Below are 24,298 nucleotides of genomic sequence, written 5' to 3' on the forward strand. Positions count from 1 at the left end.
GAAATAGTTTCTGACTATCTACCCCATGAGTTCCCCTTAACATCTTGAAAACTTCAATCAAATTACCCCTTTATCTTCTAAATTCCAGGGAATACAGCCCTAGCTTGTGTAATCTCTCCTCGTAATTTAACCCTTGGAGTCCAGGTATCATTCGAGTAAATCTACGCTACACTCCCTCAAAGGCCAATATAGCCTTCCTAGGTGCGGTGCCCAGAACTGAACACACTACTCCAGGTGTGGTCTAACCAGGGCTTTGTATAGTTGTAGCATCACTTCTAGCCCTTTAGATAGAAAGGCCAGCATTCCATTAGCCTTTTTGATTATTTTCTGTACTTGTCCATGACATTTTAATGATCTATGCACATGGACCCCTGAGTCTCTTTGGACCTTCAATGTATTGAGCTCTTCACCATTTAGAAAGTACCCGAATCTATCCATTTTAGGTCCAAAGTGGATGACCTCACACCTGCCTACATTGAAATTCATTTGCCACAGTTTTGTCCATTCGCTTAATCTATTAATATCTCTCTGTAATTTTATGCTTCCATCTACACTGCTTACAATGCTGCCTGTCTTTGTGTCATCGGCAAACTTGGATACGTGGCTCTCTATCCCGTGATCTAAGTCATTAATAAATACAGTGAATAGTTGAGGCCCCAACACAGATCCATGTGGGACACCACTAGTCACATCCTGCCAATTTGAGTACCTGCCCATTAATCCTACTCTCCGTGTCCTGCCACTCAGCCAATTTCCTAACCAGGTTAATAATTTGCCCTCAATTCCATGAGCTTCAACTTTAGCTAAATGGTGGGTGTTTGGTGCATAAGAAGCTATTGCGTTATATTCCACATTAACAATGTCACAACATATGACTCACAGGTTCTAAACTTCAGAATTAAAAATAAAGATTCGAACTGGGAGAAGACCTTAAACTACATATCAAACAAACGTAAGGAATCTTACAACACCAGGTTATAGTCCAACAAATTTATTTTAAAATCGCAAGCTTTTGGAGATTATCCCCTTCGTCAGGTGAATTCACCTGACGAAGGGGATAATCTCCGAAAGCTTGCGATTTTAAAATAAATTTGTTGGACTATAACCTGGTGTTGTAAGATTCCTTACGTTTGTCCACCCCAGTCCATCACCGGCATCTCCACATCACACATATCAAACAAACCAGGTAGCTCAGTTGTGTTCACGCTACTTGTAAGAAAATTCAAATGCAATAAAGTCTGGAAAAAAAGACAAAGTGTACCTCAGTCATTTTGCCACAAATGGTACATTTCCCATAATTTCCTTGGGTAACATGGCTTGTATGTGCTGGAGCCTTTTGTTTCTCTTCATAAAAAGATAAGCAGGCCGTACTGCAAAATTCCTGGAATGTTTCACTGGAATCTACTTGTGCAACAATTGTTCCCTTCGTATTAGTTATCTCTCTGTGGAATAGGATAACAAATCTCATTAGTATATCATCACTATTTTAAAAAAAAATTACTTAACATTACATTTTAAAATGAAAAAGTCATGGAGGGATATATGGTATCACAAAAGGAGAAACAGTGACTTCTCTGACAAAATACTACTGCTTTTACATATTTATCCAATACATTATCAACTAAACTGCTTTCATTGCTTTTTAAAAAAAATATAAAATAGGAACTTACTAAAATCTATTAGATCATAATTTTCAGGGGAATCAACCACAAAGTACCCTAAATTTCCCCACCATTGGGATCTAGCTGTGCCAGGCTTGAATTGTTCATGAAAGCAACATAAAGACGCTGCTACAGTTTTGGGTACTGGTTTAAATTAAAGTTTCTAAAATAATAAAAATGACATGTTACACAATATCCATATTAGAGACACCTATTAAATAGTCTTTCAGTATTTTAAATAGCTTCATTAATGTTTTTATTTGAAGGTTTTGGTCTCTTTCAAAAGACTGGCTTGAAGTTCCTATTTTTCCTAAAGCCAGCACTCAGCCAGGAGAGGGTAGGTGCTTTAGTGTGAGCATGTGCAGTATGCACAATTTCACAGCATGCATCAATAAGATTCTCAGTGCAGAAGTTGTCTCTGCTCAATCTGTAACAGGATTTATGACTTTTTGTTTTTCCAAATGATTTCAAAACAATATGGAAGCCAAATTTTCAATTTGTTTTCAGTTATAGTTCATATTTAAACTATTATATTATTAAATGCGTAATTTATCATGACTGCTTAATTTTACTCCTGAGACAATCAGATAAACAAATGAGTGATTAACAGTACCTGCTTTGTTCATACTTTGGAATACAGCGATCATTTATACATAAAAAAAATAATTTTCTCAATGGAAGAGTCAAAATATTGTTGCCTAAACTACCATAGTATTCTTTTTTCCAAATGATTTTAAACTTAACTGCAAGGTGAATATGGATTATTGAGTTTGCTTTGCTGTTTTTCCCGTAAATGCCTTGGTTCCCCCTGATTGGCTGAGGTCAATGTCAATCATGACAAGCTTCTCCCCTCCAGTTTGGCTTCAAATGTAGTATATTTCTGAGTCAAACATTGACTCTCAGCACTTGCTGTTGGTAAGCTCTGCTCCCTTGCAGTCAAGTGTAAAACCACTGTAGTGTGAAGTCATTGAAATTTTGGGATTAAAAACTCAAACCATGAACTTTGGGACTTTTATCAAGGTTATTCAAATTTTTGGAGGCAAATGTTACAAATTTCTACAACCAATAGCACAACTCGTCATTCATGGGGGACTTGCCGTTTGTAAGCGCCACTAAAGCATTTTGGGGTTCAAATGTAAAAATAAATGAGTTTTGTGTGTATTAAAATATAAAAACAGCATAAAACATGAATTTTTGAACTCTGTGAGATAATGTTCAAAGTATTGTATACAATAGGAGCCTTTTGTCAATTATGCAATTTTTTTGCTTAATAAAGTAACCATTTGCTTATTGACTCTTCCAGAGATGGAGAAACATAGAAAATAGGAGCAGGAGTAGGCCATTCGGCCCTTCGAGCCTGCTCCGCCATTCAATATGATCATGGCTGATCCTCTATCTTAATACCATATTCCCGTTCTCGCCCCATACCCCTTGATGCCTTTTGTGTCTAGAAATCTATCCAGCTCCGGAAAAGGAGAGTGCAATCTTTACATTTCTCTCCTTTTAACTCTCCCCCTTTTACTTCCAGACCTCACGATCCCCCTTTCCCTCCCCACTCTTTAGTGCTCATACTAGTACTGGGTGCCAGCCTTGACTCAGTGGTAGCACACTTGCCTCTGAGTCAGAAGGTTATGGGTTCAAGTCCCACTCCAAAGACTGGAGCACAAAATCTAGGCTGACACTCTAGTGCATCACTGAGGGAGTCCTGCACTGTTGCAGGTGCCATCTTTCAGATAGGACGTTAAACTGAGGTCCTGTCTGCCCTTTCAAGTGGATGTGAAAGATCCCGTGGCACTATTTCGAAGAAGAGCAGCGGCGTTCTCCTAGTGTCCTGGCCAATATTTATCTCTCAACCAACATCACTGAATCTACAGATTATCTGGTCATTATCACATTGCTGTTTGTGGGACCTTGCTGTGTGCAAATTGGCTGCTGCATTTCCTATATTACAACAGTGACCACACTTCATAGGTACTTAATTGGCTGTAAAGAGCTTTGGGATGCCCTAAGGTTGTGAAAGGCGCTATATAAATGCACATCTTTCTTTCTTACTTGTAGACCTGGGGAGTACCCCAGCAGGTCAAACACTTTGTTCCACCCCCTGCAGTGAAAAGCCCAAGCGCTGACAAATGCCAAGGCACCCATCCCCAGTTCCTCCTTACATCCTATGACTTTCCCCTTCTCTAATGCTGCTAAACACTAGAAGAAATTTTAAAATACTACGCAATGAAAATGCTATTTGATCTGTTCAATCACTGTAAATCAGTAGTCCAGGTAAAACACTGTGCATCACATTGCATAGCACTCCTGTTGTATAAAACAGCGTATCCTCTGACTCACCATGAGCAAAGTCATGGAAAATTGTCTAGTAAGATATTAAAAATAGCATGTCAGTGTGCACAGATGTCACACATTGTTACAAACGCAAAATAATCTTAAAGTACCAACCATTTTAGAGTTGTATTTTTAACCGTTAGTCTGAAACCGACAGGCAAAGTTTCCTGTTCAAACAACAATTAAAATCTGACTAACCTGTGTCCAACAATTAGACTACTTGGTCTTAAAGGGACAGAGCTCCACCTTACAGAATAATACATTTATAATTTCTCGGTCATTGTAGAACAGTACATCAACCGACATAGTGAGCAATGGTACTGGAAATCCACTAGGTTTGTAATAAAAATAGAATATCACGTAATTTGCACTAATGTGCACCAAGCAAATCATTTTAAAAGGAAATGTAGCTTTATTATGAATAAATCATTGCATTTCAAAGTATGCTAAAAATTCCCCAAGGAAGTATTTTTTGTGAGGAAGCAATCAGCATCATAATTTCACAGAACCTGCTACACTTCACACACTTGCAGCCAGAAAGCATTTCTGTAAAATGTTAACATCACCAAAATTGCATCAATGTAATGTCCATGGTTCAAGCAAGAGTGCATTTGTTAGGTGAGCAATCAGATTCACATATTAGCCAGTCACTTCATTGAACTGTCAAATGGAGTAACTGCTAAACAATGGGCTAGAATTTGCTGCCAAAATAACGGCGAGTTTAATGCATATGCCACTATTAATAGATCACCTAGCAACTTATGGCAAGGAAGATATCCTGAGAATTGCAAATCGACAAGTTGCTGGACGAGTTGCGCCACGAAAACAGTAGCCTGCCCTCAACCTCCCCGTGAGTTTCAAGAAATTGCTACATTTGCACATTAATTGTCAATTAAACTCGTCACAGAAAGTTAACAGCGTAAGTACCTTTTTAATGAGGAGATTGAGGCTCCTGCAATGCCACTCAATCTCTCCGGCCCAGAAAGGAAACAACTGAAACTGTGGAATCTCATTCCTGCAGGTAGTAAATTGTTCCTAGAGGTTTTTAAAAAATTTTACTTACTTTTCCTTTCTGTCTCTTTTTCTCTCTCTCAATCCAATCGTCCCACCCCTCTCTATTTCTCTTTCTGTAGCTGCTTTGACTCTCATTCACCTTATTTCCTTCTCCATCATTCCTTGGTTTCTTTTTCAATCCTTAAATCTCACTGGTTAAGGAGATAGACAGTTGGTCTGGTCGTTCAGCAAGGCCCCGGATGCCCCGTTGCCTTTGCTGCGCCATTGTCAATTCGCACTTCCAACACAAAAAATTTGAGCTGAAGGGTGAGGGAAAAAGTCTAACCGGGTGCGAAATGCCCTGCTCCAGCAAATTCTGGGCCAATGTGTTTGGTACTCTGGTCATAATTTTCAACATACAGTGAATCAAAATTGTATGCTGTAAGTAAACTTGCACAACTGCTTCCACAACATCAATTCTACATGGGATGACAACTTTTAATAGATATAACACAAAAGATAGCTTCTTACTTTTTGCACGTAGTACACAGTTTCTTTGGGGCTGGTTTATGAGAAAACGATGATAAGCAAGTAGTAGAGCAGAAGAGGTAAGATGAGCCTTTTCTCTGGTATGCTGTTTGACCTTTCTGTAATGGCTTTTTGCAGTGAGCGCAAATGACTTTCACAGTTGGCTTAGCTTGCTGCTGAAGTCCAGAGGACTGGAAGACTGGTTTTGAAAGAGGCGCCATAGGCACAACAGAATCTGAAACATTCAGTTTACGATTTGTGGGGAATGAAGATGACAGTGATAGCCATGAATCTTGAAATAAAATATTCACATGACAATAGTTAGAGCTATATTACATTTTAAACATCATTTTAAAATACAAAATTTAGCAATTCATCAAAATTGTTTTTCAAATCAGTTACTATTTTTTTACATCATAAATGGAAAAATTAGCATCAGGAGCTGATTTATTGAAAAACTAATATTTATGTTGAGTGGTCGATACGCAACATAAAATTGTATGAATACAATTTCAAAAATATTTAGCAACCTCTGAAACACTTTAAATTAACACAAAGTGTAACAGTTTAATTTCTTTAAAATCAGCCCTTTACATAGTAATTTTCCTGCTATATTTGCTCCTACCCTATAGATGTTTCAATGTAGTGCTTAACATTTTCCAAGTAAAATGTACTCTAAACTTTTATCATAAACCATGCAAATCCAAAAGCAAATACTTCTTGCAATAAACTGAACTCTCTTAGTTTAAGGTATAAAAATATGAAATCAGACCCTTCTAAAAAAAATGTACCTTGTTGGCCACTGTATATTGAATGATTGCAAATAGTTTGAACTGATAAAATATTAAATATTTCAGTTTTATTCACCATTTACAGGATGGCTGGAAGATCCATACACTTCACTGATTCTTATGTCATTCATGGTCATATCTTCACAGGTTCCATTGTTTACCTAAAAAAATGTTAGCTGTTATTCACCAGTCATTTGTACTTTAAAACAAACTCTTTGAAGTTTTACAAGTTTGTGAAGTTTGAAAACTGGGGGTAGAGTGGGGCAAAGGCAAGGTAACCAGTATAATCTGCTGTAGAATAGAAACACTGGACCAGAATTATGTACTTTCACATAAACCATTCCAACATAGTGACTCTTGAATGAATGTATAATGTTATGTCAGGAATATACGGCTCCAAGTTTAGTGTAAAACATTGTTAGATACTGTGAATACTACACACTCTCTAAACTGAAGCAGTTCACTCAATGGGTAATGGGTACGGTAGCATAGTGGTTATGTTCCTGGACTAGAAATCCAGAGGCCTGGACCAATATTCCGGAGTCATGAGTTCAAATCCCGCCACGGCAGCTGGGGAATTTAAATTCAATTAATTAAATAAAATCTGGAATTAAAATACCAGTATCAGTAATGGTGGCCATGAAACTACCAGATTGTCGTAAAAACCCATCTGGTTCACTAATGTCCTTTAGGGAAGGAAACCTGCCGTCCTTACCCGGTCTGGCCTATGTGACTCCAGACCCACAGCAATGTGGTTGATTCTTAATTGCCCTCCGAAATGGCCTAGCAAGCCACTCAGTTGTACAATCTCGCTTAAAAAAAGTCACAATAAGAATAAAACCGGACAGACCACCCGGCATCGGACCACTAGGCACCGGACACGACAAAGGCAACCCAAGCCCAGTCGACCCTGCAAAGTCCTCCTTACTAACATCTGGGGACTTGTGCCAAAATTGGGAGAGCTGTCACACAGATTAGTCAAGCAACAGCCTGACAGCCATACTCACAGAATCATACTTTTCAGCCAACGTCCCAGACTCTTCCATCACCATCCCTGGGTATGTCCTGTCCCACCGGCAGGACAGACCCACCAGAGGTACAGTGATATACAGTCAGGAGGGAGTGGCCCTGGGAGTCCTCAACATTGACTCTGGACCCCATGAAATCTCATGGCATCAGATCAAACACGTGCAAAGAAACCTCCTGCTGAATTACCACCTACCACCCTCCCTCAGCTGATGAATCAGTCCTCTTCCATGTTGAACACCAATTGGAGGAAGTACTGAGGGTAGCAAGGGCACAGAATGTACTCTGGGTGGGGGACTTCAATGTCCATCACCAAGAGTGGCTTGGTAGCACCACTACTGACCGAGCTGGCCGAGTCCTGAAAAACATAGTTGCCAGATTGGGCCTGCGGCAGGTGGTGAGCAAACCAACACGAGGGAAAAACCTACTTGACCTCGTCCTCACCAATCTACCTGTCACAAATGCATTTGTCCATGATAGTATTGGTAGGAGTGACCACCTCACAGTCCTCGTGGAGACGCAGTCCCGTCTTCGCAATGAGGACACCATCCAACATGTTGTGTGGCACTACCAACGTGTTGTGTGGCACTACCACCGTGCTAAAGAGGATAGATTCAGAACAGATCTAGCAGCTCAAAACTGGGCATCCATGAGGCATTGTGGGCCATCAGCAGCAGCAGAATTGTATTCCAGCACAATCTGTAACCTCATGGCCCAGCACATTCCTCACTCTACCATTACCAACAAGCCAGGGGATCAACCCTGGTTCAATGAGGAGTGTAGAAGAGTATGCCAGGAGCAGCACCAGGCGTACCTAAAAATGAGGTGCCAACCTGCTAAAGCTACAACACATGACTACATGCATGCTAAACAGCTGTAGACAGAGCTAAGCGATCCCACAACCAACGGATCGGATCAAAGCTCTGCAGTTCTGCCACATCCAGTCGTGAATGGTGGTGGACAATTAAACAACTAACGGGAGGAGGAGGCTCTGCAAACATCCCCATCCTCAATGAAGGCAGAGTCCAGCACGTGAGTGCAAAAGACAAGGCTGAAGCATTTGCAACCATCTTCAGCCAGAAGTGCCGAGTGGATGATTCATCTCGGCCTCCTCCCGATATCCCCACCATCACAGAAGCCAGTCTTCAGCCAATTCGATTCACTCCACGTGATATCAAGAAACAGCTGAGTGCACTGGATACAACAAAGGCTATGGGCCCGACAACATCCCGGCTGTAGTGCTGAAGACTTGTGTTCCAGAACTAGCTGCACCTCTAGCCAAGCTGTTCCAGTACAGCACAACACTGGCATCTACCCGACAATGTGGAAAATTGCCCAGGTATGTCCTGTCCACAAAAAGCAGGACAAATCCAATCCGGCCAATTACCGCCCCATCAGTCTACTCTCAATCATCAGCAAAGTGATGGATGGTGTCGTCGACAGTGCTATCAAACGGCACTTACTCACTAATAATCTGCTCACCGATGCTCAGTTTGGGTTCCGCCAGGACCACTCAGCTCCAGACCTCATTACAGCCTTGGTCCAAACATGGACAAAAGAGCTGAATTCCAGAGGTGAGGTGAGAGTGACTGCCCTTGACGTCAAGGCAGCATTTGACCGAGTGTGGCACCAAGGAGCCCTAGTAAAATTGAAGTCAACGGGAATCAGGGGGAAAACTCTCCAGTAGCTGGAGTCATACCTAGCACAAAGGAAGGTGGTAGTGGTTGTTGGAGGCCAATCATCTCAGCCCCAGGGCATTGCTGCAGGAGTTCCTCAGGGCCGTGTCCTAGGCCCAACCATCTTCAGCTGCTTCATCAATGACCTTCCCTCCATCATGAGGTCAGAAATGGGGATGTTCGCTGATGATTGCACAGTGTTCAGTTCCATTCACAACCCCTCAAATAATGAAGCAGTCCGAGCCTGCATGCAGCAAGACCTGGACAACATCCAGGCTTGGGCTCATAAGTGGCAAGTAACATTCACGCAAGACAAGTGCCAGGTAATGACCATCCTCAACAAGAGAGAGTCTAATCACCTCCCCATGACATTCAACGGCATTGCCATCACCGACTTTTCCACCATCAAAATCCTGGGGGTCACCATTGACCAGAAACTTAACTGGACCAGCCACATAAATACTGTGGCTACAACAGCACGTCAGAGGCTGGGTATTATGCAGCGAGTGACTCACCACCTGACTCCCCAAAGCCTTTCCACCATCTACAAGGCACAAGTCAGGAGTGTGATGGAATACTCTCCACTTGCCTGGATGAGTGCAGCTCCAACAACACTCAAGAAGCTCGACACCATCCAGGACAAAGCAGCCCGCTTGATTGGCACCCCATCTACCACCCTAAACATTCACTCCCTTCACCACCGGCTCACAGTGGCTGCAGTGTGTACCATCCACAGGATGCACTGCAGCAATTTGCCAAGGCTTCTTCGACAGCACCTCCCAAACCCACGACCTCCACCACCTAGAAGGACAAGAGCAGCAGGTACATGGGAACACCACCACCTGCACGTTCCCCTCCAAGTCACACACCATCCCGACTTGGAAATATGTTGCCATTCCTTCATAGTCACTGGGTCAAAATCCTGGAACTCCCTTCCTAACAGCACTGTGGGAGAACCTTCACCACACGGACTGCAGCGGTTCAAGGCGGCGGCTCACCACCACCTTCTCAAGGGCAATTAGGGATGGGCAATAAATGCCGGCCTCACCAGTGACGCCCACATCCCATGAACGAATAATAAAAAAAACCAGCAGGTATAATGTGAAGTGTTTCTAACAGTCTTTCCTTTTAGTGTGTGCCAAACAAATCAATGCTCGATGAAAGTTACAATATAAAGAATTTAACTTCATGTCAATATTAAGTATTTGAAGCGAAGAAAGAAATAACTTGCAATTATATAGCAACTTTCACACACGTCCTCAGAACATCACAATGCGCTTCACAACCAATGAATTGTTTTTGAAGTGTAGCCACTGTTGCAAAGTAGGCAAACATTGTAGGAACTTAGATACGTTTTTACATTGTTTTAAATATGGAACAAAGACAGAACAGCTAATGCAGCAATTATGGTTAAACCATACAAGTAGATTAGAACTGGTTTAAACTGCATACTGGCAGATCTTTTGATCACAATGGCATTCCAGGACAAAAGCCATAGTTCAGGAAGAGCAAAGACAGGAATGAAAGGTTGTGAAGATAACATTGGAGAAGGATGAAACTTTAGACAATGGAACAGGATATTGACTAGGATATGCCCCTATAATTGTCTGTGTCCAGCAATCTGTTCAAAGACCTAAGGATCATAAAACACCCATCAAAGTTAAACTCAGCAAGAATTAGACAAAGTGCTCATTTTTAACAGTATAAAAAACAGATACAAAGCTTCACTCAGTTAGGAACTTTAGCTACCTTCATGGAGAGGTACAGTGAACGGCCTGGATAGAAAATCGCTCATGATTCCCAGGAAGTTCTTCACTCTGGCTGAGGAAGACTCTTCAAACTACTCTTTGAGGCTAGGGTAAGCAGCAAAGGCGACCTCTCCTAAGGAATGCGAGTATAATTGGTACCTATATCTTATATACACTGCATGGAAGGGGTTATGTTTTATTTTCTTATTGCCTTGATTCATTGACCAGACATTTATCAGTGTCTCCTACTCCTCGAACTTGTATTTGAAGTAAAGGATGTTTGGCAATATCCTATACCACCACATAGGGGCAATAGGGATATATGACTATATCCGATATAAACCCAACAAATGTGACAGCCAATTTCTGCATAGCAAAGTCCCACGAACAACAAAGAGATAAATACTTAGTTAATCTGTTTTAGTGGTGTTGGATAAGGGAAGAGCAGCGATCTGGACTCCCCTGCTCTTCTTCCAATAATGCTATAGGATCCTTTATGTCCACCTGCAGCTGGCAGATGAGGCCGCGATTTAACATCTCATTTGAAATACGGCACCTCTGACAGTGCAGCACTCCATCACTACTGCACTGAAGTGTCAGCCTAGATTACGTGCTCAAGTGCAGAGTGGGGCTTGAACCCAAAACCTACGGTCTCAGAAGCAAAAGTGCTACCACTGAGCCAAGACTGACAATGTGAAGATAAAGTTTAAAAACTAACTTAGCATCAAAGATTAACAGCATGAAGAGAGAATAGCCCTTGCAATATTTCATGAAAATCTAAAAACAAAATAGTCTATTCACATCATAAGAATCTTGCGTCTTCACAACTTCCTGTCTGCAATACTTGACTTCTTGTAGTCACATTTTTTGGGTCAATTTTCTTCCACCATTATAATTTCCAATGTATTATGTATTTCCCCTGTGTAAATGTCATGTGTAATTAAATAATCTTACTTCTTGATGGTTTTGTGCCTAGTTTGTAAATATCGTCAGAGACTCTCAGAAAAAATTCAGAGCCTCCAATCATCACGTAGAACTTAAAATTGAGTTTTTCCCCTGATCATTTCTTGAGCTCACCTATCACTAATCTTTGTCTTTGTAGTGTATGAACAGTCAGTGGCTTTTTCAATGTTGCTGAATCAAAATGGTTCACATAGAAAATGCAGCAAGATACAGTACTGAAACGAATCATTAAAATTAATTTATTTTTATATGACCCTAACTGTGAATCTTCCTGCAACTTTGGGCCCCAGTGTAACTGCACAGCGGACACCATGTCCCATCCAGCAGCATTGGAAGAAAGCAGCACCAATGTAGAGTAAAGCAAAGGTAAGTCTTGTGTAGGAAGTGGCTAAAAGTATAGGTACACAACAGTCACCAAGTCAATGTCAACATTGCACATTTTTTATTGCCCTTAGCCCTCAGATTGTTTTAGAGTGCCTGTGATAGAATGGTGCCTCCCTTAGAACGGAGCATATCAAGGCCTGCCATATTTCCAACTCCCATTTAAGAGCATTGGGGTGGGGGGGAAGAAAGTAATCACAATATTCAATAATTGTGCCTCTTTTCACAAATAACTTTTTTTTTTTAAAAAAAGGGAAACCATATCTGGAATAAATTAAACTAAAGTTATGCATGCCTTTCGTTAGATAGTGGCAAAAATTTACTTACCATAGAAACTTGGGCATGGCTACTGACTTAACCCAGTAAATTAGTATCATGATATAACCTTTGTTCTTATGCAAAATGCATACTCGGTGATGCCAATGATGACTTATTTTTAGCATGTAATTTATGACCATTTGTTCACATGCCTAACAATAGGCACATGGAGTGGTTGAAACGAATAGCATAGATGCATTTAAGGGGAAGCAAGATAAGTACATGAGGAAGGAACAGAAGGATATGTTGATAAGTTGAGATGTGGTAAGGTGGGAGGAGGCTCGTGTGGAGCATAAACACCGACATAGACCTGTTGGGTCGAATGGCTTGTTTCTGTGCTGTAAAATTCTTTGTAAAGTATTATTAAAAATAAAGGGTAGAATCTATAGGACTTTAAAATGGCGACTAAATTATATCTGCGTGTCCTGGTCCAATTATCCCCTGTTCTGTAACCCAATTTTACCGTAAAGCTATTTTCCTGTTCCTATTCATAGCCTCTTCCATATACCAGTCTTTTACCAAAAGTGCAAACAATCTACCTTGAAACCTTTTTCGCAACCATTCTGCAACATCAGTAGGAGATATGATCAAGTAGGCCAGAATGTTGTCTTAAATTTCAACTCGATGGCAGGGATGAGATTGGGAACTCTCCATATGGATAATTATGGGTAGAAACCCAGATACTATCACTCTTGCAGTGCAATGCATTGGTTCACCAGTATGAAGATTCTGGAGAGGTCACAAGTTGGTGTGTTTGACATGATACATAGATTAAACTTACTGATGTAGTCTATCAAGCTCATTTGTAAAAATGTATGACAAGATAATTCAAGTTTGATGAAAATTCTTTTTTTTCCCCCAAACAAAAATGACGAGCTCATTTATTAAAGATGTGCCAATGGCAAATATGATTGTTCCGAAGCATGCACACTTTCATTGAAACCAAGCAATCGATTAAGGGCAAAAGTACTTGTTAATGTAAGCAAGAAAACAGTATTAGAAAAAATAATGACACTAAAGACTGAGAAATCCCCAGGACCTGATGGTTTACACTCCAGGGTTTTAAGGGAAGTAGGTGAGGAAATTGCAGATGCTTTAGTTATAATCTTCCAAATTTCTCTCGATTCAGGAATTGTCCCTTTAGATTGGAAACATGCAAATGTAACGTAACTGCATGGTTTAAGAAAGGGGAGATAGAAACCAGGAAATTATAGACCAGTTAGTCTAACATCAGTTGTAGGGAAGTTATTGGAATCCGTAATTAAGGACAGAGTGACTGAGCACTTAGAGAAATTTGAGCTGATTAGAAGAGCTAACATGGTTTTGTAAAGGGTAGGTCATGTCTAACAAATCTAATTGAATTTTTTGAGGAACTAAAGTAGCAGACAGGGGAATGTCTATGGATGTAGTTTATATGAATTTCCAGAAGGAATTTGATAAGAACAGAAGAGACTGTTAACTAAAATTAAAGCTCATGGAATTAAAGGCAAATTATTGACCTGGTTCGGAGATTGGTTAGGCGGTAGAAGACAGAGATTAGAGATAATGGGTATGTACTTGAATTGGAAGGAAGTGACTAGTGGTGTCCCACAAGGATCTGTGCTGGGGCCTCAACTATTCACTACATTTATTAATGACTTAGATAATACAATAGAGAGCCATATATCCAGTTTGCTGATGACACAAAGATTGGCAGCATAGTAAATAGTGTAGATGTGAGCATGAAATTACGAAGAGACACTGATAGATTAAGTGGTAGATGGATTTCAAAGCAGGCAAGTGCGAAGTCATCCATTTTGGATCAAAAAAGGATAGATCCAACTATTGTTTTTAAAATGTTGAAAAGTTAGGAACAGTGGAGGTCCAAAGAGATTTAGGTCCACGTACACGGATCACTAAAATGTAGGACAAAAAATAATCAAAAAGGCGAATGGAATGTTAGCCTTTATAACAAGAGGGCTAGAATATAAAGGGGATGAAGTTTTGCAACAGCTATACAAGCCCTGGTTAGACTACATCTGGAGTACAGTGTACAGCTCTGTGCACCGTACCTTAGAAAGGATATTTTGGCCTTGGAAGGAGTGCAGCGTAGATTTACCAGAATGTTACCAGGGCTCCAAGCGTTAGATTATGAGGATAGATTACATAAATTAGGCTTGTATTCTCTGTAATATAGAAGATTAAGGGGCGATTTGATTGAGGTTTTTAGGGTTTTGAAAGGAATTGATGGAGTAGATTAGAGAGAAACTTTTTCCGCTGGTGGGGGAGTCTAGGTCAAGGGGACATAACCTTAAAATCAGAGCCAGGTCATTCAGGAGAAAAGTTAGGAAATATTTCTTCAAAGGGTGGTAGAAGTGTGGAACTCTCTCCCACAAAAAGCAGAAGGTGCTAGTGCAATTAATAATTTTAAACCTGAGATCAATATTCTGCTAGCCAAGGGTATTAAGGGATATGCAGCCAAGGCGGGTGGATGGAGTTAGAATACAGATCAGTCATGATCTCACTGAATGGCAAGACAGGCTCATGGGGCTGAATGGCCTACTCCTGTCCCTATGTAATAGCTGGTTAAAATCTGATAAAAATGCTTTCAAATGATCCAAGATGACTTGTCCAGTGGAAGAAAGAATGTTATAAGATATAAATCCAAAGTTTTTGCATACATTGTAAAATCCAAAAGGCACAGCTGAAAAATACCTTAAGATTGCTCCTTTTTCTTTCAGTATCTTCGCCCATTTCCTGAGTTCGGATAGTAGTCTTGGGTAAAATATTTTGCATGTTACCTGGAAAATGCCAATGTAAACATAAAGAAGTGTATCCCAACTCTCAAAAAAGCTAATTTGCAGCAATACAGAGGAACATCACTGGTGACTAGTTTAGAGTAGTTGTGGGGGAGCCGTCTACAGCACTAAACATAAAAAGATGGGAATTGTACAAATAAAGCCACTTGGCTATTGATAATATTTTTCCTGATTGGACTTGACAGCATAACACAAATACTCAAAATCACAAATGCACTATGTTCAGCTGAGTCCATGGGACAGGACAATAATCCAATCATGAAGCAACACAAATATATTGATACCCCACACCACTGAGCTCAGTTACAATGGGGAAGTTCAAATGAAAGAAAAATCAAAATGAGTTTCCTCAGTGCACTGACATACACCTCGATTCTGATTCAGTGGCAGCTGGTTCCGCTGAAATAAATGGAGCTATGTGGCAAGAAATGCAACATGAATTTTCATTTAATAGCTGTATCTAAACTCTTTGCGATTACCATTTCTAATACAATTTTATGAGATCTGTAGATCTCCTGTGGTATCTACGCTGAGCCATAAATTTTATAATAAAGATGTTATGACAAGTAATAATACCAGAGGCACTGTCGTATTGGCATTGGGGGTGATCCTGGGATCTGGGAGCATTTGGAGTGGGTATTCTGGGAACACTGGAGAAGGAGGTTCTGAGAACATTGGGGCAGGTCTGGGATCACTGGTGAGGGGCCCTGGGATCTGGATACAGCAGTCTAGTGGTTATGTACTGGACTAGCAACTCAAGAGGTTGAGTGCTCAAATTCTACCATGGTAAATTATTTAATAAGTCTGGTTATTTGGCAGACAGCACCAGGAAATGTGACCATCAAAGCTGACAGATTGTTGTTAAAAAATAACTGGTTCACTAATATCCTTGATGGAAGGGAAACTGCCAGCCCTACCTAGTCTGATCCACATGTCCAGTTCCACATTATGTGACCGACTCCTAATGTCCTCTGAAGTTGCCGAGAAAGCTGTTCAGTTATAAACAATCATTACAGCAGAAGAGAACTATAGGCAACAACCCAGTCATCTGGACAAGACTCGGGCAATTAAGGGATTATATTGTCCATGTTGATAGGTTACTTGAGCTGGAAAGGCAGGCAAGGGTGCATCTGCACAAATTACAAAAGTGAGAGTTAGAATAGATAGGAAGTACCTTTCACAGAGACCTCTGGATTAAGTTATCAGTATGTTCGGAGAGTATGGATTTGCTGTAAACGTTCAAAAAAGGGAACTGGACAAGTTCCTGTGTGTGGAAGGCATTTTGAATTATAGACGATAGATGGGTTAACGAAAATAGTGGTACCAGTCACCATGGTCTCCTTAAGTTTGCTTGATTGCATGTGGGGGTCAGAGAGGAATTTAAGAGGTTTTTTTCCTCCCTGTAATAGCCTAACGTTTTCTTTTCCTGCTTTTGCTTCTCACAGGAGAGTGCGACAGTGTATGTAGGTTGCAACATGTCAGCACAGGGCAGGCTTGATGGACCAGATGGTCCTTCTTTCTCGTATGCTCGTACGTATGTTCATCATCCCGGCCGAAACAACCCTGCAGATTCCTCCTCACTAACATCTGGGAAGTGGTGTTCAAGTTGGGAGAGCTATTCCACAAATTAGTCAAGCAACAGTCTGGCAGTCACACTCAAGAGTAATATCTATGAACCCAGACACTTCCATCGCCTTGCCTGGGTAATTCCAATCCCACCGCAGAGTAGACTCATCAGAGGTGGAAGCACTGATGGAAGCACAGTGGCACCCAAATGGGTGGGCTTGTGGACATCAACATTGACTTTACATCCTATCAAGTTTCATAGCTTCAGGTTAAACAAGGCCGAGGAAACCCTCAACTGAATACTACCTACTGCACCACTCAACTGATAAATCAGTACTCTTCCATATTAAATACCACTTGGAGGAAGCACGGAAGAAAGCAAGGGCACAGAATTTACTCTTGGTGGTGACTTCAATATCCACCAAGAATGGCTCGATAGTATCACCTCTGATCAAGCTGGCCAAATCCTGGGCTTGGATCAGGTGAAGGAACCAACTTGAGCAAGTAACCTACTTGACCTCCTCGTCACCAAGCTAGCTGTCGCTGACACGTCTGCTCATGGTAACACTGGCAGGAGTGACCATTGCGCAGTCTGCGTGAAGACAAAGTCTTACCTTCATAATGAGGACACCTTCCATCATACAGTGTGACACTATGGCTACGCTAAATGGGACAGACAAGGACACATCTAGCAGCCCAAAACCAGGGCTCCATGACGCGCTCTGAGCCATCAGCAGCAGAATTGTCCACACCACAAGCTGTAACTTCATAGACTGGCACATCCCTCGCTCTTCCATCTTAGTCAAGCCAGGAGGCCAGGTACGATAGTCCAGTAACAAAACTGCTGCACTAATAATCCAGAGAACATGAGATCAAATCCCACCATGGCAGCTTGAGAATTTGAATTTAGTTTTAAAAAAAACCTGAAAATAATAAGTTGATAACAGTATAAGTGACCATGAAGTGGTCAGACTTTTGTAAAAATCCAACTGATTCATTAATGTTCTTTTGGGGCAGGAAACCTTCATCATCAAGACAGCATTCGACCGAGTATGGCACCAAGGAGCCCTAGCAAAACTGAGGTAGCTGGAGTTACACCTACATGAAGGAAAATGGTTGTGGTCATTGGAGGCTAATCATTGCAACTTCAGGACATCACTGCAAGAGGTCCTCAGGGTAGCGTCCTCAACAACGACCTACTCTCAATCATGAGGTCAGGAGTAGGACCGTTCACTGATGATTCCACAGTGTTCAGCTCTATTCACAGTTCCTCTGATAATGAAGCAGCCCACGTCAGCCTGGAGAACTTAAAGGCTTGGGCTGAAAAGTAACAGGTAACATTCATGCCACACAAGTGAAAAGGTAATGATCAACTCCAACAAGATCCAATTGCCTCCTCTTGACCGTCATCAGCACCACCATAATCATTGAGTCGCTCACCATCAATATCCAGGGTCCTCCAATGATCAGAAGCTTAACTGGAACCACCATATCAACCACGTGGCTACACGAAATGGGCACTCTGAGGGGTGCAAATCCTTTCCACCATCTACAAGGCTCAAGCCATGAGCATGACGGAATACTCACCAGTCATACCTGCAACAGCATTCAAACCGCCTAACACAGAGCAGACCACTTGATCCGCGCCTCTACCACTGGACTTAATATCCACCACAAGTGCACTTTTGAAGCTTTACGCAGTCTACTGGATGCAGTGCAGCAACTCACTTAGCTTACTTCAACAGCATCGCCCAGCTCCATGGCCTCTACCACTAAGATGGACATAAGCAGCAATATTATGGGATCACCACCTCCAAATTCCCCTCGAAGTCACACAACACCGACATGGATTTATACTGCCATTCCTTCATCATCACTGGGTCAAGTTCCTAGATTTTCCTATTTAACAACATTGCAGTAGTACCATCACAAGTACTACAGCAGTTTGCTCAGAAAAAAAACGGGGGATTGGTAATAAAAACATGGCTTTTCCAATATCACCCACATACCAAGAAGAAAATTTTAAAAATAGGTAGGGATGGTGCAGGGTAATTCTGCAATCAGGAAGCAGTGGGAATATGGTCCAGGAGTTTGTGAGCACTGAGGGGGCAGTCAGAGAAGGTGAGTCCTAGGGTCCATCACGACTGAGAAGGGAATTTTCAAGCATTAGATTTGGGGTTGCTGGGTCCTAGTAGGATTGGGCAGGAGCGGGTCTGGCATCCTTGTAAGGACCAGAAAAATGAGACCCAAATTGCCTATGACCCCTTTCCAACCACCAGGATCCAACCCCCCACCATATTCCATTCCAATGGCCTCCCCCAATTTTGCTTTCCCATCAGTGGTTCTCATTTTTATAACCATTGTGAGGTAAAAATATCCAGCCAAAGCCCCGTCTTTTGAGACAGATTGAGGCCTTGAAATAAAAACAAAAGACAATTCAATGAGCAAATTTAATCATGCTGTTGTGAGGCGTGGAATATTTTTGAAGCTTTTAGTTTAAAACTTTCTCAGTTACTGAGAAAAATGGCAGACAAAACTTTTTTGAGAAGTAATTTGAGTTATTTATTACACAACAAACCATTACAGTGAAATCTTGATATGTTGAGCTACCGTTTTCCAATTGTCACATGCTGACATACAAGTTTTCCATTATAAAACTGTGGCACTGGAGATACCGTTAATATGTACAGGAACAACACACTACAACTCAAGATTCTTAATATATAGTAACTTTTGATTCGTGTTTTCTAAACACTATAGCGTAAACCAGAAATAAATGTTACTAATGTAGTTTTTTGATATATAAGGCATTTTTAATAGAAATCCTGTCATTAGTTTCAACTCAATTTGCTCTAATTCACACTATGAATTTTAAAATGTTAAAATAAAACAACATTACCCTTTTTTCAAAATAATCAGGGACACTGGACATTACTAACAAAGGAATAATTCAAATATTGTACTTTCAGACTAATTCAACTTTTGCACAGGCCCAAGGTTTTCTAAATATGCATCAATTACTGTATTATATTTCAAATTAGTTTTATACAATTATTTTCTATACTACCCATCTAATTTCATAATCCTAAAGTCTAAGTTTTAAATCTCAAAATATGTAGATAGAAATACTCTCAATATTTAAAATAGAAGTGAAGATGGAAATGAATCACTATTTTTCACATTTTAAAACTTTAATTACACGATGACGAGTTAATTTGGGAAAAACCCATTATGCCCAAATATCTCTAAATGTGGACATCGGAATTTATAATGGTAAAAAATTGACACAAAAATGTGACAAGAGGGAGTTAGGTTTCATAGGAAGTGAGCACAGACGTAACATCTGTAATGATACATAATAAACGTATGGTGTTCGAAAATATTTTTAACTGGAAATATTCCAGTAAGCCACAAAAGTTGTTGCATCACCTGTGAGATACAGTTCGGGTGGTAGAACTACTTGTGGGATTTATGTCAATGCTCATTTCCTGTCCCTGGCTAGTGGATGAGGGTAATCTGGTTGACATTGTCTACCTGAATTTTCAGAAAGCCTTTGATAATGTACCTCACACTAGGTTACTTCACAAGATAGAATCTTGTGGTATCAGTGGGAATTTGATATGCTGGATTAGGAATTGGCTCCAATCCCGGAGCCAAAAAGTTGTAGTCAACAGTTGTGGATCAGCCTGGAGGCATGTTACTAGTGGTGTCACCCAGCGATCAGTGTTAAGCCCACTACTGTTCACTTTTTTTATTAATGACCTGGACAGTGGTGTTTCAGATGATACTAAAATTTGTGCAAGGGTTAAAATAGTAGGAGTACAATCTTCTGCGAAGATTCAGATGTGCTAGGTGAATGGGCCAAACAATGGCAAATGGCATATAACCTAGATAAATGCAGTATCATGCATGTAGGTGGGACCATCACAGAACACATATCATTTACAGGGTATGATACTGAAAGCGGTTGAGAGAGTAAAGGATCTAGGTGTTATTAAAACAAACAGGGTATTGGGTTGCATTAACAGAACCAGAGTATTGGGTTCTTCAATACAAATCAAAGAACACCATTCTGTCATTATACGGTCATTGGTTAGTCTGCATCTGGTGTGAGGGGATCAAAAATGGGTGCAGTACATGTGGGTGATATTTTGGCCTTGGAAAAGGTTCAGGAGAGTTACAAGAATGCTTAAGCTTAAAGAACCGTAGTTACTCATATACAGGCTTAAAGAGATAGTTCTATTTACTTTAGAGCAGCGTAGACTTAGGTGACCTGATACAGGTATATAAAATAATGAAAGGGCTGGATTGTGCGCCTATTGATAGATTATTTGAGTTTGAAAGATTGGGGAAAAAAAAGGGACATGCATTTGAACTATGCAAAAGTAGGAATAGGCTAGATGTTAAGCAGTTCTTTTCCCATAGAGTAGGAATAAGCTAGATGTTAGGCGGTTCTTCTTTTCCCAGACAGTAGTGAGTCTCTGGATTGCATTGCCAGCTTGTGTGGTGTGTGCTGACTCTCTGCATGCCCTGAAGATGCAGCCGGACCGGTTCTTGGCTGGGGCAGAGATTGCATCATATCGAAGGTAATTGGATTAACAGTTAACATACTCATTTTCTCCTGGATTGGTTTTGATTGCCTGAGGGGGGTTGGAAAAGAATTTTCTGGAGTTCCTCCCCCTTCCTAATTGGTCCTGGATTTTTTTGATTTTTTGCCTCTCCCAGGAGATTACATGGCTGTGCAGGGGGTAGGCAGCAGAGGAGACAGGACGTGTTTAGTCATGATGCTCAGTATGGGGCAAGCTTGCTGGACCAATTGGTCTTTTCCTGCCCATCATTTTTGTATGTTCTCAGCCACTCATAAAAGCCTAGATTTGGGCTTGATAATTTTGGACAATGCTGTTACTCTTGAGCTGATTTTGGACTGTGCTCTGAGCATATGCAGTGTACCTAATTTCCCAGGAGACATCAGTATCAATGTCAGCTTCAGGCAATTTCTGCTTAGTTGTCTTTCAAAATCATTTGTAGAAAAGTTAGGGGACCTATTTCAAAAACTTTATTTGAGTTGTATTTATATTAACAGTTCTTTTTAAAAGAGCGACTATGTGTGTGCATACACGTATCGGGGGGGGGGGGGGGGGGGGAGCAGGGAGAAAGATAAAGAAAAAAACTGCCTATGTAAATTTGTCACACTATAATTACACCTACCCACCAGTGGTGGTGCTATCGCTCCTCAGTTTTGTGTCTCCCAGCTCCAGTCTGCCCTGCAGAGACCCTCCTATGCTCCAATCAACTCCACTTTGCATCCCAAATTGCTGCAAGTTTTTCTATTTAACTACACAAGTAAAAATAAGGACAGAGTGTATAACTTTAAAATTGCAATTGAATTATCCCTTGTCATCTAATCCCACTTCACCTAAAAACTTGGTCTTCATTCCATGTGTGCAATGTCATGGGAGATTGACCAGTATCCTATTAAAAGTCTTACTACTGTGCACACATCCAATCTATGAAATCTTACTTATGGTTATCATGCTTTTGGTCGCATTTTTGTGTCAGCTTTTTACTATGTCCATATTTATAATGCAAACCACCTATATAAACGTTTCACTCTGTTTTCACAATCTGTGATGTGGAGATGCCGGTGATGGACTGGGGTTGACAATTGTAAACAATTTTACAACACCAAGTTATAGTCCAGCAATTTTATTTTAAATTCACAAGCTTTCGGAGGCTTCCTCCTTCCTCAGGTGAATGTTGTGGAAATGAAATCGCATTTATAAATCAACAATGCTTGGTGATTACAGACAGTTTTTTCAACTGCCCGTTGCCAAGGCAATCCGTGTGCAGACAGACAGGGTTACCTACAAGGTCTCCGAATATACAAATCACCAAAAAAAGAGATAGAGAGGTATAAACATAGAAAAGACAGCAACTGACCAGTTATATTAAAAACAGATAACATTTGTTCGCTGGTGGGGTAACGTGTAGCGTGACATGAACCCAAGATCCCGGTTGAGGCCGTCCTCATGGGTGCGGAACTTTCCTGCAACTCATACGTTGCAGGAAAGGATGCCCCAGAGCATGGTACATTGGCGAGACCATGCAGACGCTGCGACAACGGATGAACGGACACTGCGCAACAATCACCAAACAGGAGGGTTCCCTCCCAGTCGGGGAACACTTCAGCAGTCAAGGACATTCAGCCACCGACCTTCGGGTAAGCGTACTCCAAGGCAGCCTTCGAGACACACGACAACGCAAAATTGTCGAGCAGAAATTGATAGCCAAGTTCCGCACCCATGAGGACGGCCTCAACCGGGATCTTGGGTTCATGTCACGCTACACGTTACCCCACCAGCGAACAAATGTTATCTGTTTTTAATATAACGGGTCAGTTGCTGTCTTTTCTATGTTTATACCTCTCTATCTCTTTTGTTTTGGTGATTTGTATATTCGGAGACCTTGTAGGTAACACCTGTCTGTCTGCACACTGATTGCCTTGGTAACGGGCAGTTGAAAAAACTGTCTGTAATCACCAAGCATTGTTCTGTGATTTATAAATGCGATTTCATTTCGAGGATTTCATTTCCACAACATTCACCTGAGGAAGGAGGAAGCCTCCGAAAGCTTGTGAATTTAAAATAAAATTGCTGGACTATAACTTGGTGTTGTAAAATTGTTTACAATTTTCACAATCTGACCAGTGCTGCTGTATTATCTTTTCCATAGAAACTGGTTAAAATGCTTTCTGAAATTTAACAGTAATTGAAACTTTATGTTCAAAATAAAGGTTTAACTAAAATAATAAAATACATATTTCACGATAACATGATTAAATTTATCCATTGAATTATCTTTTGCATCTTTTAATGCCTTCTTCCAAAAGCCTGACTTTGGACTTGATATTTTTGTCCAGAGCTGTTGCCCAAATTAGATGAATGTGGATTAGGCAGTCTGTGCATATGTAGAATACACACTTTCTCTGGATGCATCAGTACCATTCACTAGCTAAACTACTATAGAGTATTATTCTTAAGCTTCTAGCAATTACTGCTTAATTTTTCAAAATTATTTGAAGAAAAGCTCAAAGACAAATTTTTAAAACTTCATTCAGGTAAAGTTTATGATGAGTTTTTTAAAAACTAAACAGGCTATGTATTCTTTTTTTAAAAAAAGAAAGGCTGCAAAAAAAGACAACTGATTATACATTTGTTGTAGCTTTTGTTTTGTGTGCTATTAACTTCAAAACTTATTTTAAGCTGAGAGACAGCGTCTTCCCTAATTGGAATTTGAGTTACTTTTCAAAAGAAGGTAGAATTTTGAAGCCAATGGCCTCTAATTACCACCTGTAATATGATGACTTAGAAAAGTGTCTAATTATCAGATTAATGTTTTAAACACACCATTTCCCCATTGAGTTCTTTTCCAAATAAAAAGAATGAAGTTAATTTAGAAAGCTTTGATTATCATTTGTGCATTGTTGATAGTAATTAGAATGTTCAGAATTTCCGA

At 40.6% G+C, this 24,298-nt stretch overlaps 1 protein-coding gene across 3 annotated transcripts in view; it reads right to left on the minus strand.

The window, feature by feature from the left end:
- zmym2 (zinc finger, MYM-type 2) overlaps window positions 1-24,298 on the minus strand; it is a 114,895-nt gene that overhangs the window by 66,939 nt on the left and 23,658 nt on the right. For all 3 annotated transcript variants that reach the window (XM_067986093.1, XM_067986092.1, XM_067986094.1), the window contains 4 exons: window positions 15,114-15,199; window positions 6,384-6,468; window positions 5,520-5,808; window positions 1,262-1,442 (listed from right to left, as the gene is read on the minus strand). In XM_067986093.1, coding sequence (XP_067842194.1) covers window positions 1,262-1,442; window positions 5,520-5,808; window positions 6,384-6,468; window positions 15,114-15,199 — 641 coding nt within the window. The remainder of the gene's footprint in view (window positions 1-1,261; window positions 1,443-5,519; window positions 5,809-6,383; window positions 6,469-15,113; window positions 15,200-24,298) is intronic.

This window comes from Heptranchias perlo, chromosome 6 (assembly GCF_035084215.1).
Source record: "Heptranchias perlo isolate sHepPer1 chromosome 6, sHepPer1.hap1, whole genome shotgun sequence".
NCBI lineage: Eukaryota > Metazoa > Chordata > Chondrichthyes > Hexanchiformes > Hexanchidae > Heptranchias > Heptranchias perlo.